This window comes from Nerophis lumbriciformis, linkage group LG11 (assembly GCF_033978685.3).
Source record: "Nerophis lumbriciformis linkage group LG11, RoL_Nlum_v2.1, whole genome shotgun sequence".
NCBI classification, from domain to species: Eukaryota; Metazoa; Chordata; class Actinopteri; order Syngnathiformes; family Syngnathidae; genus Nerophis; species Nerophis lumbriciformis.
The window spans coordinates 4,890,628-4,907,777 of NC_084558.2; the positions used below are offsets into that span (position 1 = coordinate 4,890,628).

Below are 17,150 nucleotides of genomic sequence, written 5' to 3' on the forward strand. Positions count from 1 at the left end.
TATTTTTTCTACGCACCACCGAAGAAGAACAAAAGATGTGACGCACATCGCCCACGCTCCACTGTGACTATAAATAGTACCATTTGGCTATAAAATTGTTATATATACACCTCTGCAAAGCAAAAAAATGGAAAGAAATATGGATCAAATTACAACAAAGAATAACTTTATTTACATTATTTTTTAGTCTGTAACAGAAAAGATTTAAAGTGGATCAATTTGCCCAGAATTGAAAAAGAAATGTAATCCTTATTTAAACTATACATTTTTTTGACAGACTTGAGCCATTTTACGCTGAAGAATAAAATAAAACAAAACCTCAAACAATAATGAATTCAAATTGATCAGCAACATTAAATCAGCAGCACAATATAAAAAAACACAAAAATTAATAAAACAATTTGTGCTGATTTACTTTTTTTATGAATAAAAAATGAGGAAGTCAGGATTAATGGCTACAGTGAGCATGTTGCAGGGTTTGAAGCATGATACATGGCCCCTGGCATCGCACTGCACCCTCCCATGGGGTCCCGCCCCACGAGTTGAGAAGGACTGGGCTAAGGCAAGGATGTTCAAAGTATGACCAGGAGGCATTTTTGGCTGGCAGGTCATTTTTTTATTGGTCCTCTGGACGTTCTAAAAACTAAATAAACGTAAATGATTAAATATGACATTAAATTGCTTTGTCACCTATAACACAAAGCTACAATGTTGATATTTTGTCCCGATAGCTTAGCATATTGAGCAATATTTGATTGATTTTAGCATCTTTAATGTACAACAGAGCTTTTCAAAAGGCCCTGGAATGACATCATACCGAATGGCTGGTTCAGTTCAAAACTTGAGAGACACATAATCTTTAAGCAAATTCCTAAAACACGAGAGTGCTCCTGTTGTATGGAGGAACTTGGATCACTGTAAACACATTGGCAGATTCTTGCATTGACATTTTAACCTTGCAAGGAAACCTAAACCACTGGGGTCCTTAACTTGTGATTTACATAACTGAGGCGTTCCTCAAGGCACCCCTTTAAGTCCACTCTTTTTGGCAGTTACACATTTTTTTTGTAATATGATTTATGTAACTAAGATGTTGCTGTAGATTGTTTACTTCAGATGCAGTCAGTAGTCATTTGTTCAACTTGAGTGTTTCTCGCGGTTCCGTTTTAGGTCCTCTTTTTTTCATCATTGGGTCTATTCAACTTGTGGCCGGGGGTTCAGTTCAAAAAACTTGAGAGACTCACAATTTTGCAGCAGATCCTTAAAAACACTGCAGTGCTGTCAAAGAGATGATCTTTGACTAACTTTTTTTGCAGAAAATCCTTAAAAACAACAGAGCGCTCCTGTAACTCTGACAAAATAAATAGAAAAAAATCAAAGGTCTATTGTAGAGGATGCTGGTTCTCCGGAATATACAAAATAAGACTAATACTGAAGGGTCTTTAGCTTTTGCAAAATGTGGCCCCTAAAACAATTTGGTTAAATATTCCTGATGTACAAACTGTATCAAAGTGGTCTCATCCTCATTTAATGTTTATATGTGAATGTGCATTATCAGCATCTTTTTATATGATGTTTATAGTTTCCTCAGCATAATTATCTTAATGGCATCATTTTGAATGAAGCACTTGTTTTTGATATCATTAGTTTGTGTAGGTGTGCCTAATGTAGTGTGCGCCTATCACATTGCAGCATGCTTGGCTGTGATCACAATAAAATGTCTGGCATGAGGACCTCATTGTTGTGTGCAATGATGCTGTTCATCAGAGGAGACGTTGTAAAAAAGTGTATTTTCTTCCTCAGTCAACTCTATCGTCATCTGAAAGCTCCTGCTCCAGACCAGAGTCCTGTATACCTGGAAGCCCCAGTCGCAACACATGTGTAAGTCACATGACATTATTTGAATCAGATCTTCAACGCAATATATCAGTTGATATTGTCAGGGCCAGCCCCTGGCATAAACAGTAGGGCTACAACCACTGGGGGGCCACATGATGATGGCGTCTGGTCACTTCAGTAGCTGATCATCACGGTGGTCGTCGTGCTCTGCAGCTGTTACTTGTTCTTTTTCATAATAATGGGCTGAATTGCTTCATGGTTACATTTTGTTTCTGCTAAACTTTTATTCAGCGATGAGTCAACATGTCCTGTGTAATAATTTTAGTTCGGTTTAGAGGCATTTTGCGGCTGGTATCGTTCAAAAGCCTGTAGAGATAATTGCTAATTTAACACCGCTTCGAAAGCTGTCGTCATGATAGATTTATGGCCATAATTCTAAAACAACAGTTCCAGTCAAGGTTCTATTGTAGCTGAACTTTTTCCCTAAATATATAAAGTCCAAAAAACATTAGTTTTTTCATAGTTTTTGCCCATTTTTAGTGTTTATTTTACTTCCTTAATTGTTGCCGAAGCGGCATAGCAGTTTTGAATTGGCTTCACTGCAGTTTAGTCCCCCTTGGACCTATAACTTATATTACATTAACTGCTTTTGTGTCTTTTATGCACACACTGAGGCTCCTACAGCCAAATCTACTTCTGGTTGTCAATAGTAATTTACAGCAGAGGTCTTTAACAGGGGGGTCCGTGAAATTTTTAATTGATTAGACTTTTTAAAAATATATACTTTTTATATTCCCGCTGCAATTTTCCAAGCCAATACTTGGTAGTGTTTTTAGAAATGACAGTGGCACGGCCACCCTACCCACTGTAAAAACATTAAATTAAAGTTCAAGTTAAAGTACCACTGATAGTCACACGCACACTACAGGTAAAAGCCAGTAAATTAGAATATTTTGAAAAACTTGATTTATTTCAGTAATTGCATTCAAAAGGTGTAACTTGTACATTATATTTATTCATTGCACACAGACTGATGCATTCAAATGTTTATTTCATTTAATTTTGATGATTTGAAGTGGCAACAAATGAAAATCCAAAATTCCGTGTGTCACAAAATTAGAATATTACTTAAGGACTTAAGGCTAATACAAAAAAGGGATTTTTAGAAATGTTGGCCAACTGAAAAGTATGAAAATGAAAAATATGAGCATGTACAATACTCAATACTTGGTTGGAGCTCCTTTTGCCTCAATTACTGCGTTAATGCGGCGTGGCATGGAGTCGATGAGTTTCTGGCACTGCTCAGGTGTTATGAGAGCCCAGGTTGCTCTGATAGTGGCCTTCAACTCTTCTGCGTTTTTGGGTCTGGCATTCTGCATCTTCCTTTTCACAATACCCCACAGATTTTCTATGGGGCTAAGGTCAGGGGAGTTGGCGGGCCAATTTAGAACAGAAATACCATGGTCCGTAAACCAGGCACGGGTAGATTTTGCGCTGTGTGCAGGCGCCAAGTCCTGTTGGAACTTGAAATCTCCATCTCCATAGAGCAGGTCAGCAGCAGGAAGCATGAAGTGCTCTAAAACTTGCTGGTAGACGGCTGCGTTGACCCTGGATCTCAGGAAACAGAGTGGACCGACACCAGCAGATGACATGGCACCCCAAACCATCACTGATGGTGGAAACTTTACACTAGACTTCAGGCAACGTGGATCCTGTGCCTCTCCTGTCTTCCTCCAGACTCTGGGACCTCGATTTCCAAAGGAAATGCAAAATTTGCATGGTTGGGTGATGGTTTGGGGTGCCATGTCATCTGCTGGTGTCGGTCCACTCTGTTTCCTGAGATCCAGGGTCAACGCAGCCGTCTACCAGCAAGTTTTAGAGCACTTCATGCTTCCTGCTGCTGACCTGCTCTATGGAGATGGAGATTTCAAGTTCCAACAGGACTTGGCGCCTGCACACAGCGCAAAATCTACCCGTGCCTGGTTTACGGACCATGGTATTTCTGTTCTAAATTGGCCCGCCAACTCCCCTGACCTTAGCCCCATAGAAAATCTGTGGGGTATTGTGAAAAGGAAGATGCAGAATGCCAGACCCAAAAACGCAGAAGAGTTGAAGGCCACTATCAGAGCAACCTGGGCTCTCATAACACCTGAGCAGTGCCAGAAACTCATCGACTCCATGCCACGCCGCATTAACGCAGTAATTGAGGCAAAAGGAGCTCCAACCAAGTATTGAGTATTGTACATGCTCATATTTTTCATTTTCATACTTTTCAGTTGGCCAACATTTCTAAAAATCCCTTTTTTGTATTAGCCTTAAGTAATATTCTAATTTTGTGACACACGGAATTTTGGATTTTCATTTGTTACCACTTCAAATCATCAAAATTAAATGAAATAAACATTTGAATGCATCAGTCTGTGTGCAATGAATAAATATAATGTACAAGTTACACCTTTTGAATGCAATTACTGAAATAAATCAAGTTTTTCAAAATATTCTAATTTACTGGCTTTTACCTGTAAGTGTGGTGAAATTACCCTCTGCATTTGACCCATCCCCTTGTTCCACCCCCTAGGAGGTGAAGGGAGCAGTGAGCATCAGCGGTGGCCGCGCTCGAGAATCATTTTGGTGATTGAACATGAATAATTATATTATTGTATTCATGTTAGCATTTAAGATAGCCAGCAATTAGTGGTCTAATTGCCAGCTAACAATTTGGATGCTGGTTGTCAGCTAGCAATTAGCGTGTGGTTGCCAGCTAGTGATTAGCGTGCTAGTTGGCAACCAGCAATTTGTGCACCAGTTGCCAGCAAATGATTAAAGCGCTAATCTCCAGCCAGCAATTAACACGCCAGTTGTCAGTGAGTTTTTTGCGGCATTATACTGTATTGTTTGAATATCTTAGTATAATATTGCACAATAACAAGCTATCTTTAGATAGATAGATAGTAGATAGTACTTTATTGATTCTTTCAGGAGAGTTCCCTCAGGAAAATTAAAATTCCAGCAGCAGTGTACAGAATTGAGATCGAATTTAAAAAGTAGGACCAGTTTGATTTTAAACACAATCACAATTTTAATAGGGGCTCCGTGCTCCTTCCCTGAATACCCTTGATTCACAGTAAACCTCTGTTTATCGCTGTTAATTGGTTGGCTGGTTTACCACAGAGTACAAATTATTATTTGTTAATGGAATATTTTTATAGCTAGAGCATAAAAAACAATTTACAACATTCTAAATAAAGTTTTAAAATTAATAAAGCCCTCTAGACATGAAATAACACCCACATAGTCACTTTTTACAAGCCGCAAACCTGGAAGCGCAATGTGGCGAGGACGACTATTGCAATTGAAGTGATTTAATTAACTCATATTATGTTTTGCATATGGTGAATGTTTATATTCATCTTTGACAAAGCAAAACACCAGTTTAAATGGTAGGTATTTCAGTTTGGGCACATAATAACATAGGGACCTTTAGTATTGACATTTGTGTGTGGATTGGATTAGTTCTCGCGGAAGAAAAGGCAATAAAATTGGACCTTGGTATGCAAAGGTGCTGGCCCTATCCGTGAGAAAAGACTACATCAAATCAAATCAACTTTATTACATGTTTAGCTTAATGCCAGCATCCAAGATACAACATGCATCTGTTGTCTTTCCAGACACTTACACGTGAATATCTCCTTTTATGGTCAGGGTGTGCTGTCCTGAGTTAGCACCAACGTTCCCTCTAAGGTGCGCGCCTGTGCAATTGCGCACTGCTCACGCGTCCTCCGCGCACAGCAAATTAATGCCGTGCAGAAAATCAAAAATCCCATCTGAACTTTAAACAAAATAAACACATTACAGTTTATTTTGTATGATTTTGCAATGCAACTTTGTGAGTCACAGGTGACAACAAGAATGGCCCCAATGAATAAAACAATCTTTGTCAACACAGTTCAATTATCGTCTGTCGAGACACTTTACGGACAGGAATTCCATCAATCACTTTATTGAGCAAAACTGTTTGTAACCACACCAAAAACATACACATCTATAAAAACTGGTAATTTTCTGCCATACAAACCAGGCTTAAACCAACATTATCATCCGTCATTTCAACAGAAGCCGCTCGCTCTGTCTCACCTGCACCAACACAAGCACTCATGGCACTTAGCCAGTGCTGCATTTATGGCCACACAAAAAGTCGGACAACCCCAACGACACACAATGTGTAAATGCCAGGTTGTAACACTCTGACTCCTCAATCAGATGTGTGCTTATTTTACTGCCATTTATTAAGAATGTTAATCTAAGGATATTATTCATGAAATATTGTCACTATATTTCAGAAATGCTAATAAAAAGATGTATTTTACAGACAGAAAGTTACAGGAACTAAATGTAATCTCTGAAAGGGGTAACATTTCTTTTTAAGGCAGGACCTGCAGCCAGACATACAATACTAGCACATAGGTCATGAAAAACATGTTTTTTTGTCATTGTCATTGTAAGAGGGCAAAATCACTTATATCAGTAAATTATTTTAATAAAACATTTAAATTGTGATGATGTCAGGTTTGGGACAGGTGTGACACTGGTGTGGCCACAGTGTGCACGTCTGATGTTGCTCACATTGGCTCCACTGAATGCTCAGGGAGTTTGTGCGTTTGCTCACACACATGAAAAATTAGAGGGAACATTGGTTAGCACACACCCAGACACAGAAAGGAAGAATATGAAACTGATGGTTTGGCTTCTCCAAGTTAGGAGTGCCTCATTTTTGACTCATAATGTCGCTCGCTTGTAATAAAGCAACTTTTAGTTCAGTACAGCGTCTCCGATATCTCTTTTGATCCAGACACACTGCTGTGTCACCCTTCTGTCCGGACGAGGATGACAAGACCAGAAATACACATCACAATACTCATTAGGCTGCATTCAGCCCTACAGGTAAAAGCCAGTAAATTAGAATATTTTGAAAAACTTGATTTATTTCAGTAATTGCATTCAAAAGGTGTAACTTGTACATTATATTTATTCATTGCACACAGACTGATGCATTCAAATTTTTATTTCATTTAATTTTGATGATTTGAAGTGGCAACAAATGTAAATCCAAAATTCCGTGTGTCACAAAATTAGAATATTACTTAAGGCTAATACAAAAAAGGGATTTTTAGAAATGTTGGCCAACTGAAAAGTATGAAAATGAAAAATATGAGCATGTACAATACTCAATACTTGGTTGGAGCTCCTTTTGCCTCAATTACCGACACCAGCAGATGACATGGCACCCCAAACCATCACCCAACCATGCAAATTTTGCATTTCCTTTGGAAATCGAGGTCCCAGAGTCTGGAGGAAGACAGGAGAGGCACAGGATCCACGTTGCCTGAAGTCTAGTGTAAAGTTTCCACCATCAGTGATGGTTTGGGGTGCCATGTCATCTGCTGGTGTCGGTCCACTCTGTTTCCTGAGATCCAGGGTCAACGCAGCCGTCTACCAGCAAGTTTTAGAGCACTTCATGCTTCCTGCTGCTGACCTGCTCTATGGAGATGGAGATTTCAAGTTCCAACAGGACTTGGCGCCTGCACACAGCGCAAAATCTACCCGTGCCTGGTTTACGGACCATGGTATTTCTGTTCTAAATTGGCCCGCCAACTCCCCTGACCTTAGCCCCATAGAAAATCTGTGGGGTATTGTGAAAAGGAAGATGCAGAATGCCAGACCCAAAAACGCAGAAGAGTTGAAGGCCACTATCAGAGCAACCTGGGCTCTCATAACACCTGAGCAGTGCCAGAAACTCATCGACTCCATGCCACGCCGCATTAACGCAGTAATTGAGGCAAAAGGAGCTCCAACCAAGTATTGAGTATTGTACATGCTCATATTTTTCATTTTCATACTTTTCAGTTGGCCAACATTTCTAAAAATCCCTTTTTTGTATTAGCCTTAAGTAATATTCTAATTTTGTGACACACGGAATTTTGGATTTTCATTTATTGCCACTTCAAATCATCAAAATTAAATGAAATAAACATTTGAATGCATCAGTCTGTGTGCAATGAATAAATATAATGTACAAGTTACACCTTTTGAATGCAATTACTGAAATAAATCAAGTTTTTCAAAATATTCTAATTTACTGGCTTTTACCTGTATAGTCACTCGTGTGTTTACACAAGTATTAAAAAAGACTGAAATGAGACCCCACACAAAATGGTGTTTTGAGCCATAAAAACGGTTGTACAGTAGTCTGTGTCATTGAATGCGCTTTCACCTCACCTAAACCCCCATTGACCAACCTGGCATTGTGGGATTTTAGTGCAGTACCAGCCTTTGACCTTTCACCTGACGTAACCCATAATTCTGCTCCTCTTCTCAATCCTCCTCTGTCCTCATCCTCTCCCTTCCTCTCTCTCCTTCCCCCACCCCTCACTATCCCACTCCCAGGCTAAAGTAGATGATGAGATCATTGATTACCGAGACTTAGCAGCAATTCCCAGAGTCAAGGCTATTTATGACATAGAGCATCCTGATATGATGTCCTATAAGAGTGACGTCCTCAGCTCGGACTGCAAAGGCACCACACAGCCTCAGGACAGACAGAGTTCTGCACAGGTAATGTTGTTCAACGTGGAAAAGTCATTCAGGGGCACTGAAAGTGGAAAAATAAAATGTATCAAGTATATTGCTGCGAAAGAACCAATCTTGTCGCAGCGGTTAGGAGAAAACTGATGAGTTCATTTGAAACAAAAAGTGAAAATATCCTAATTGGCGATCTTTTCTTTCCAGTCTCCAGCAAATGTATCAGAGACCACAGAGGTAAATATATTTATGGTGGTCGGCGTGTTCCAAGAATAATCTGTGTGCTCATCTTCCATGTGTGTCCTCTTCGTATTTGTCAAGGAGAGCTTTGAGATGAGAAAAAGCATTCCCAAGTCGGCAAGTCACGGATCATTCGGTGTTCAGTCGTACAGTCATCACAGCTACACGCCCACCAGATCCCCTCAGCACTTCCACCGGCCCGGTAAGAAGAGCCATGGTGCTTTTGGTCGGTACTTTCCCCTCTGCTCACCTGTGACTCACCTGTTCTCTATCTCACCACCTTCTCTTCTACATCCTCCACTCCCTCCCTTCACTTTTTTCCTGGAATAACAAATAGGCCCTTTATTTTCTGTCAACGACACCTTGCTCTCCCTCTCTTCCCATCACCCTGACAACAAAGGTAAGGCAGGCAGGCCTCTGCTATCCCCTTTTTTCACCTTTCTACTTCAAGGTTTCCCAAACTGAGGGTCAGACTCTAAGCAGAATTGTATTTTGAAGTCCCCCATTACAGAAAATGTTTACACTTTTTTATTTATGTCAAACAACTTTTATACTTTTTTTTTAGTCAAACTTGAGTTTAATTTGATGCATGTTTTGTACCACCAAATTCATTCGAAATACATTGTTCAAAAATGTATGTTTTTAGTGTAAAATAACAGAGGTGTGGACTCGAGTCACATGACTTGGACTCGAGTCATGAATTTGATGACTTTAGACTCGACTTGACAAAATGTAAAAAGACTTGCAACTCGACTTAGACTTTAACATCAATGACTTGTGACTTCACTTGGACTTGAGCCTTTTGAATTGACATGACTTGACATGACTTGCTACTTTCCCCAAAACCCAAAGATAAAAAAGTTATTCGGGAGCGCTCCGTATTTTTCATTGTGTACTTGTCTATCAGCGTTGCGTGTGTCAGCTGGTGTGGTCTCAGTACAACAGCCAATCAAATTAGATCTACTTTGTTTTCATCACACAGCATTCATCCAATCAAATTGCAGGACAACCAACAAAGAAGACATGTCCAAACCACACGCCAGTGAACAAAAAATGATACCTAAAATAATTTCGTTTGGGTATAAAAATTACGAGGTGGTCAACACAAAACGGTTTGCAGTATGCAACACATGCGGTTCGAAAATTACTGATGGAGAGGCAACAACTTCCAACTTCGTCCGGCATTTGAAGTTGCACAAAGAACGGTAAGTTTTGAATGTAAGATAACGTTTATTGGCTAAGTAACGTGACTTTTATTTGCTGTGTAGTTAAATCAGTGAGGCTGTAAACTCACTGCTAACGTTATAACGTTATTGCAAACACGGGAATCTGTTGCAGTTCACTACCTTATTCATACTTTTTGTTCAGTGATTTTTTTTAAGCAGGGTTACGTTAGTCAATATATCACACGTAACGTTAGACGGCGGTCAGCAGCACCGCGTATTTTAGCCACCTAAAAAAAGACAAAAATAGTAAAATAAAGGTCAGTTAAAATGTATACTATATTATGAATATGTGTACCGTTTTAGCTAGCTTTCTGACATACTGTTGGTTGTTTACCTCAGTGGTCTCCAACCACCGGGCCGCGGCCCGGTACTGGTCCGTGGATCGATTGGTATCGGGCCGCACAAGAAATAATTTTTTTTTCTTTTCTTTTTTTAATTAAATCAACATAAAAAACACAAGATGCACTTACAAGTAGTGCACCAACCCAAAACAACTCTCTCCCCCCTTTTGTTCTGGGCATTGAACATGAAGACTCTTCCTTCACTGTTCCGAGTGGCCATGAGAGTCTTGGCAGTGCCTGCCTCCAGTGCTCCAGTGGAGCGAGTTTTCAGCCATGGTGGCATCATACTACGCCCCCATCGTGCACAAATGACTGACAGACTCTTGGCTAATTTGGTCTTTTGCAAATGCAATGCAGCATAGGGCCCTGACATATAAAAAGTACAACTTTTTTGTTATGTTCACGTATATGTCATGTTTTTTCAATGTTAACACTTTTGTACAAATAAGTACATTTGCACTTTATTTTTCAATGTGTTTGTTCTGTAAAGGAATGAGTTAATGTTTAAAATGACTGGTTAATAGTGCTATTATAAAGTGCAATGTCAGCACAATTTTCTTTCCTGCAATTTAAAATGCACTTGTTTTAATAAATAAATACAGCGTTTGAAAAGCATACACAATCTGTGTTAATATATTAGTCTGTGGTTAAAAGGACTTGAAAGGACTCGAAACTCAAAATGCAGGACTTAGGACTTGACTTGAGACTTTCCAGTCTTGACTTTGGACTTGACTCGGGGCTTGCCTGTCTTGACTCGGGACTTGACTCGGACTTGAGGGCAAAGACTTGAGACTTACTTGCGACTTGCAAAACAATGACTTGGTCCCACCTCTGTAAAATAACAAATTGAACATAATATTCGATCCATGTACCGTATTTTTCGGAGTATAAGTCGCTCCGGAGTATAAGTCGCACCGGCCGAAAATGTATAATAAAGAAGGAAAAAAAAACATATATAAGTCGCACACAAAATTTATTTGATAAAACCCAACACCAAGAATAGACATTTGAAAGGCAATTTAAAATAAATAAAGAATAGTGAACAACAGGCTGAATAAGTGTATGTTATATAACACATAAATAACCAACTGAGAACGTGCCTGGTATGTTAACGTAACATATTATGGTAAGAGTCATTCAAACAATCTGTCACTCCTAATCGCTAAATCCTATGAAATCTTATACGTCTAGTCTCTTACGTGAATGAGCTAAATAATATTATTTGATATTTTACGGTAATGTGTTAATAATTTCACACATAAGTCGCTCCTGAGTATAAGTCGCACCCCGGCCACACTATGAAAAAAACTGTGACTTATAGTCCGAAAAATACGGTATGTCAAAAATACCAGCCCAGCGCTAAAACTGTACACCACTAGAGAATGGTGCTATTTTATTCTTATTACGGCTGTCAAACGATTAAAATATTTATCGTGATTAACCATATATTGTTCATAGTTAACTTGAAATTAATCCTGGATAGATACAATTTTTCATCGTTAATAAAACGGATAATATTCTAATTTTTTAAAACCATGGGTGGAAAATGTGTTTATTAAACATGCTTTTTTAAACAGATCAACACAAAATGGACATAAACACGCTTTCAATGACAATAAAATAAATACCTGCAGTGGGTTGGTGTATCCCCAACAGAATTTTAACTCCTGCTGTAGGAACACTTGCATTCAGAGGTGAGGAGCTACACTTCCATGTTTAGATACCAGTTTCGAGCATTAATAGCACAAAGTGTGGATTGCTACGATCATGGTTTGTTTTTTCAAAGATGTTTGGTGATGTAATCTGGAATATTTGTACCTGAATAAATGCTTCTGATATTCTGTACATTACACGTTGTGCAAGTTAATGGTATTCATATCACTGCATGACAATGTCTTAAGAAAGTGTAATATTCAGCCTGCTAAACATTCTGTTAATGGGGGCTATGAACCAGAACATGTTATAAAAGAATGTACACAATATTTCGGCCTGTCAGAAAATCCCACCGCCCCCATATTTCTCAATTGATGTAGTAGCATTTATGTAGGTAGAAATATCACAGATTATGATGAGGCTCTCGACTTCCTGCCTTCCATCTTTCATTTCTGCTGAGCTTGTATCTCATCTTGTTAAAGCAGTTACAGTAACAATGTACATTTTATGTTATCAATGCAGTAGATTGTAATCTAAACGCAAAAGTGAAGCTCCACCTCTCTGAATGAAAGCACTCCTGCTGGCATTTGCTGCAGTGTGGCGACTTGTCCAGGGTGTACCCCGCCTTCCGCCCGATCGTAGCTGAGATAGGCTCCAGCGCCCCCCGCGACCCCGAAGGGAATAAGCGGTAGAAAATGGATGAATGGATGGATGATGGCTCATGACTCATGTGCCATGGCTTTGTACCTGGGCTTTCCAAAATGTACCCTTTTCTTTGTCCATTTCTGCTTGTTATTTTTCCCCCGCTCATGGCTCAACAGTAACTGAGCGCAGATACAAATTTCCCACGCTACAGAATGGACCTAGGGTCAGACAGGACACGCGCACGTTAATCGCGCATCAAAAACATTTGCGCCATTAAAGGAAATTGTAGTTAACGCCTTATCGCTGACAGCCCTAATTCTTATCAATGGTGAAGCAGGAATGGGCTAGGAATATGTTTGCAGTAAAATTTTATATGAAGTGCCCTGTCATTCATTAATTGACATTTTAAATGCACTTCTTCGTGTAAAACAGGGGCCCCCACAGATCGTGGGGCCCTAAGCACCACTCATGTTTTGCCTGTTTTACCATGAATTGATTAACGTGGACTTAAACAAGTTGAAAAACTTATTCAGGTGTTACCATTTAGTGGTCAATTGTACGGAATATGTACTGTACTGTGCAATCTACTAATAAAAATTTCAATCAATCAATCAATGTAGGAAATGGCCGCCATGGTCATTTGTCAATTTCATTTAATTCTTGACAGTTGTTTGTTGACTCTGCCTCCATGGTAACCATTAGCATCATAAAAGACAACCCGGTTTTTGAGAGATTTTATAGGGAAAATTACTGTCTTGTATTTAGGTCAATTTTGATACCTTTGGGTCCTTGTAAGGAAGTTTGGGAAACCCTGTTTTTATCCCTGCAATTTTCTTTTACCCTAATATGTACATTTTGTACACGGTTGCTTTATATTTTAAAACATAAGTATGGCCATTAAATAAGAGATTTAGCTTCATCTACACCTGGTGATATTTGAATCTTTATTTTGTATTGTTAATGTATTGTATTTCCCCCCAAAAGATACAATATGTAATTATTGCTTATACTATGTGGTTTTCTGTCTGCAGATCAAGGTTTCAACATGTACAAAAGGCCTCCAATTTACAAACAGCAAGGTACTGAAATGATTAATTTTCTGACACAAATCTGTGGCATTATTCATGTTTTTCCAGCATGAACTTATCAAATTTTATTGGCAGAAATGACTGAACCTTTGACAACCTTTCGCCCTCTTGTTGCTGACAGTCTTATAGACTCTTGTAAATGCTTTACAATTGCTGTGCCTGGTTTATAGTAAGAAAGTACACACGCATGTTGGACTTTAGCTGCAGTTTAAAACAATTTAGATTTTAAATGCACAGGATTTAATTTATTTAAGTCATGTCTGTTAACTTGGCTCACTTGAGTTGAAGATTAAAGTCATTGAACAGGTTACTGAAGTAAAGCTCTTTGTTGTCAATGTTGGCAATATGTTAAATTGGAACAGTCAAAATAATACCATGTTGCTGAAATGTATGGCAGTAATAAAGCACTGTAAAAATGTATACCCAATAGTGTCATGACAATTCAAAAGATGAATCTTTAGTTTTGTCACTTTTATATTTTTGTTATGTTATTTGGTCATATACCACAGAAATGAATTTAAGCAAAGTGCAAGTTACTGCTCGTGTTGTCCTAAATTGCCCACTTCGGACGAGTGTTATGCAAATTCATTGGCTGGCTTGGTTAACTGTAAAGTGTAGGACCAGTTAATATGTTATTAATGTTGTTATGGAAAACTATTACAACAAAAAAGCTTGTAAACTGTCAGTTTTAAAAATAAATATTAATCAACATTCCATGCGTCAGTTGACAGAAAGTCGCTTTTTAATACCTCTTTCGCACAATTTTAATGCAGAAGACGTTGCAATGGTGGGTTGCAATTTACTTCCTCAATTTATTATGGGAAGAAATTCCGTAACTTTTTGTAAAAGATTACGATTTTATATATCTACTTAAGAATTAAAATAATTTTCTTGTTCTTTTGGTCTATTTTTCTTTTCTAACTGGATTACGTGCAAATAATGTGTACCTTTTTTGTAAACAACAAATATATTTTCATGGCCATTGTGTGATCTATACTAGCATAAAGACTGTATGTAACTATAGTGTTGTATTTTTCATGTTTGAGTGTGTCTATTGGTGTACATTAGAGATTTCCGATAATATCGGCAGGCCGATAAATGCATTAAAATGTAATATCCGAAATTATCAGTATCGTTTTTTTTTTTTTTTGTTTTTTTTATTAAATCAACATAAAAAACCACAAGATACACTTACAATTAGTGCACTAAGCCAAAAAACCTCCCTCCCCCATTTACACTCATTCACAATCATTCACACAAAAGGGTTGTTTCTTTCTGTTATTAATATTCTGGTTCCTACATTATATATCAATATAAATCAATACAGTCTGCAAGGGATACAGTCCGTAAGCACACATGATTGTGCGTGCTGCTGGTCCACTAATAGTACTAACCTTTAACAGTTAATTTTACTCATTTTCATTAATTACTAGTTTCTATGTAACTATTTTTATATTGTTTTACTTTCTTTTTTATTCAAGAAAATGTTTTTAATTTATTTATCTTATTTTATTTTATTAATTTTTTTTAAAAGTACCTTATCTTCACCATACCTGGTTGTCCAAATTAGGCATAATAATGTGTTAATTCCACGACTGTATATATCGGTTGGTATCGGTTGATATCGGTATCAGTAATTAAAGAGTTGGACAATATCGGATATCGGCAAAAAGCCATTATCGGACATCCCTAGTGTACATGTATCAATTTTTTAAATGTTGGACCCCAGGAAGACTTAGCGGCTGCTATTGCAGAAGCTAATGGGGGATCTAAATAAACAAACGGAGAACATTTTAAAATGTCAGCAATACATATGAATTCTGTATTGTGCAAATGTAATTCTGAATTAATCTATCTGCCATCTGACTTTGACACAGATCCAAATTCCTCCCATACATCCTCTTTGCCTGGATATGGCTGCAATGGCCTCAATCCGGTAAGTGAATGTCCTCTCGAGGCGTTAATTTACAGGATTTATCAAAATTACATCAACATTTCCTTGTGTTCAGCAACAATCAGCAAGCAGCGGTGACACGTTTAGGGGTATGCATGCAAATGCCTTTATTTTCTATTTTGAAATAATTATTTTCCTGACCTTAATGACCTTGCAAGTAAGTGTTTTGTCTTGTCTCTTTTTCCTGCAGATTTCAAGGTACGTGAGAGGATCGGTGTGCTCCATTCAGTATGAATGCATATTCTGACTGCATCTGGCTTAAGCGTGCATTCTACACTGTTAATGACTGTGTTGCTCGTGCAATGTTAGCATTAACCCTGCTTGCTTGTGTCTGTAGCTGCTCCATGAGAGCCCACATCCATTTGCACGAATAGACAGAGGAGTGTCATTACCTAACTTGCTGGAGCCAAAAGCAAGTATTTTTTTCTCTAATCTCGGAGCCTTTTTTTTTTCTCTTTTTTTTTTTTTTTTGCAATTACTAACCAAGCATGCATAAAATATACAGTACATGTTTGGGCTTTAACACAGTATTTTGGTTAAGGTGTACCCATATGAGATGCTCACGGTTACCAGCAGGGGGCGTGTGAAGCTTCCAAGAGAGGTTGACAGAACAAGACTTGAGGTAAAATGACATACCCCGAGTTTTATCAAATACAGGTAAAAGCCAGTAAACTAGAATATTTTGAAAAACTTGATTTATTTCAGTAATTGCATTCAAAAGGTGTAACTTGTACATTATATTTATTCATTGCACACAGACTGATGCATTCAAATGTTTATTTCATTTAATTTTGATGATTTGAAGTGGCAACAAATGAAAATCCAAAATTATGTCACAAAATTAGAATATTACTTAAGGCTAATACAAAAAAGGGATTTTTAGAAATGTTGGCCAACTGAAAAGTATGAAAATGAAAAATATGAGCATGTACAATACTCAATACTTGGTTGGAGCTCCTTTTGCCTCAATTACTGCGTTAATGCGGCGTGGCATGGAGTCGATGAGTTTCTGGCACTGCTCAGGTGTTATGAGAGCCCAGGTTGCTCTGATAGTGGCCTTCAACTCTTCTGCGTTTTTGGGTCTGGCATTCTGCATCTTCCTTTTCACAATACCCCACAGATTTTCTATGGGGCTAAGGTCAGGGGAGTTGGCGGGCCAATTTAGAACAGAAATACCATGGTCCGTAAACCAGGCACGGGTAGATTTTGCGCTGTGTGCAGGCGCCAAGTCCTGTTGGAACTTGAAATCTCCATCTCCATAGAGCAGGTCAGCAGCAGGAAGCATGAAGTGCTCTAAAACTTGCTGGTAGACGGCTGCGTTGACCCTGGATCTCAGGAAACAGAGTGGACCGACACCAGCAGATGACATGGCACCCCAAACCATCACTGATGGTGGAAACTTTACACTAGACTTCAGGCAACGTGGATCCTGTGCCTCTCCTGTCTTCCTCCAGACTCTGGGACCTCGATTTCCAAAGGAAATGCAAAATTTGCATGGTTGGGTGATGGTTTGGGGTGCCATGTCATCTGCTGGTGTCGGTCCACTCTGTTTCCTGAGATCCAGGGTCAACGCAGCCGTCTACCA

At 38.6% G+C, this 17,150-nt stretch overlaps 1 protein-coding gene across 5 annotated transcripts in view; it reads left to right on the plus strand.

Moving 5' to 3' along the window:
* LOC133610909 (actin-binding LIM protein 1-like) overlaps positions 1-17,150 on the plus strand; it is a 34,160-nt gene that overhangs the window by 14,344 nt on the left and 2,666 nt on the right. For 2 of the 5 annotated variants that reach the window (XM_061967656.1, XM_061967657.1), the window contains 8 exons: positions 1,804-1,881; positions 8,626-8,655; positions 8,740-8,860; positions 8,996-9,058; positions 13,555-13,602; positions 15,489-15,547; positions 15,621-15,654; positions 15,756-15,961. In XM_061967656.1, coding sequence (XP_061823640.1) covers positions 1,804-1,881; positions 8,626-8,655; positions 8,740-8,860; positions 8,996-9,058; positions 13,555-13,602; positions 15,489-15,547; positions 15,621-15,654; positions 15,756-15,799 — 477 coding nt within the window. In that variant the 3' untranslated portion in view covers positions 15,800-15,961. Of the gene's footprint in view, positions 1-1,803; positions 1,882-8,283; positions 8,452-8,625; positions 8,656-8,739; positions 8,861-8,995; positions 9,059-13,554; positions 13,603-15,488; positions 15,548-15,620; positions 15,655-15,755; positions 15,978-16,106; positions 16,188-17,150 lie in introns of those variants that run through there. The other 3 variants (XM_061967658.1, XM_061967654.1, XM_061967655.1) reach the window with 3 other exon arrangements.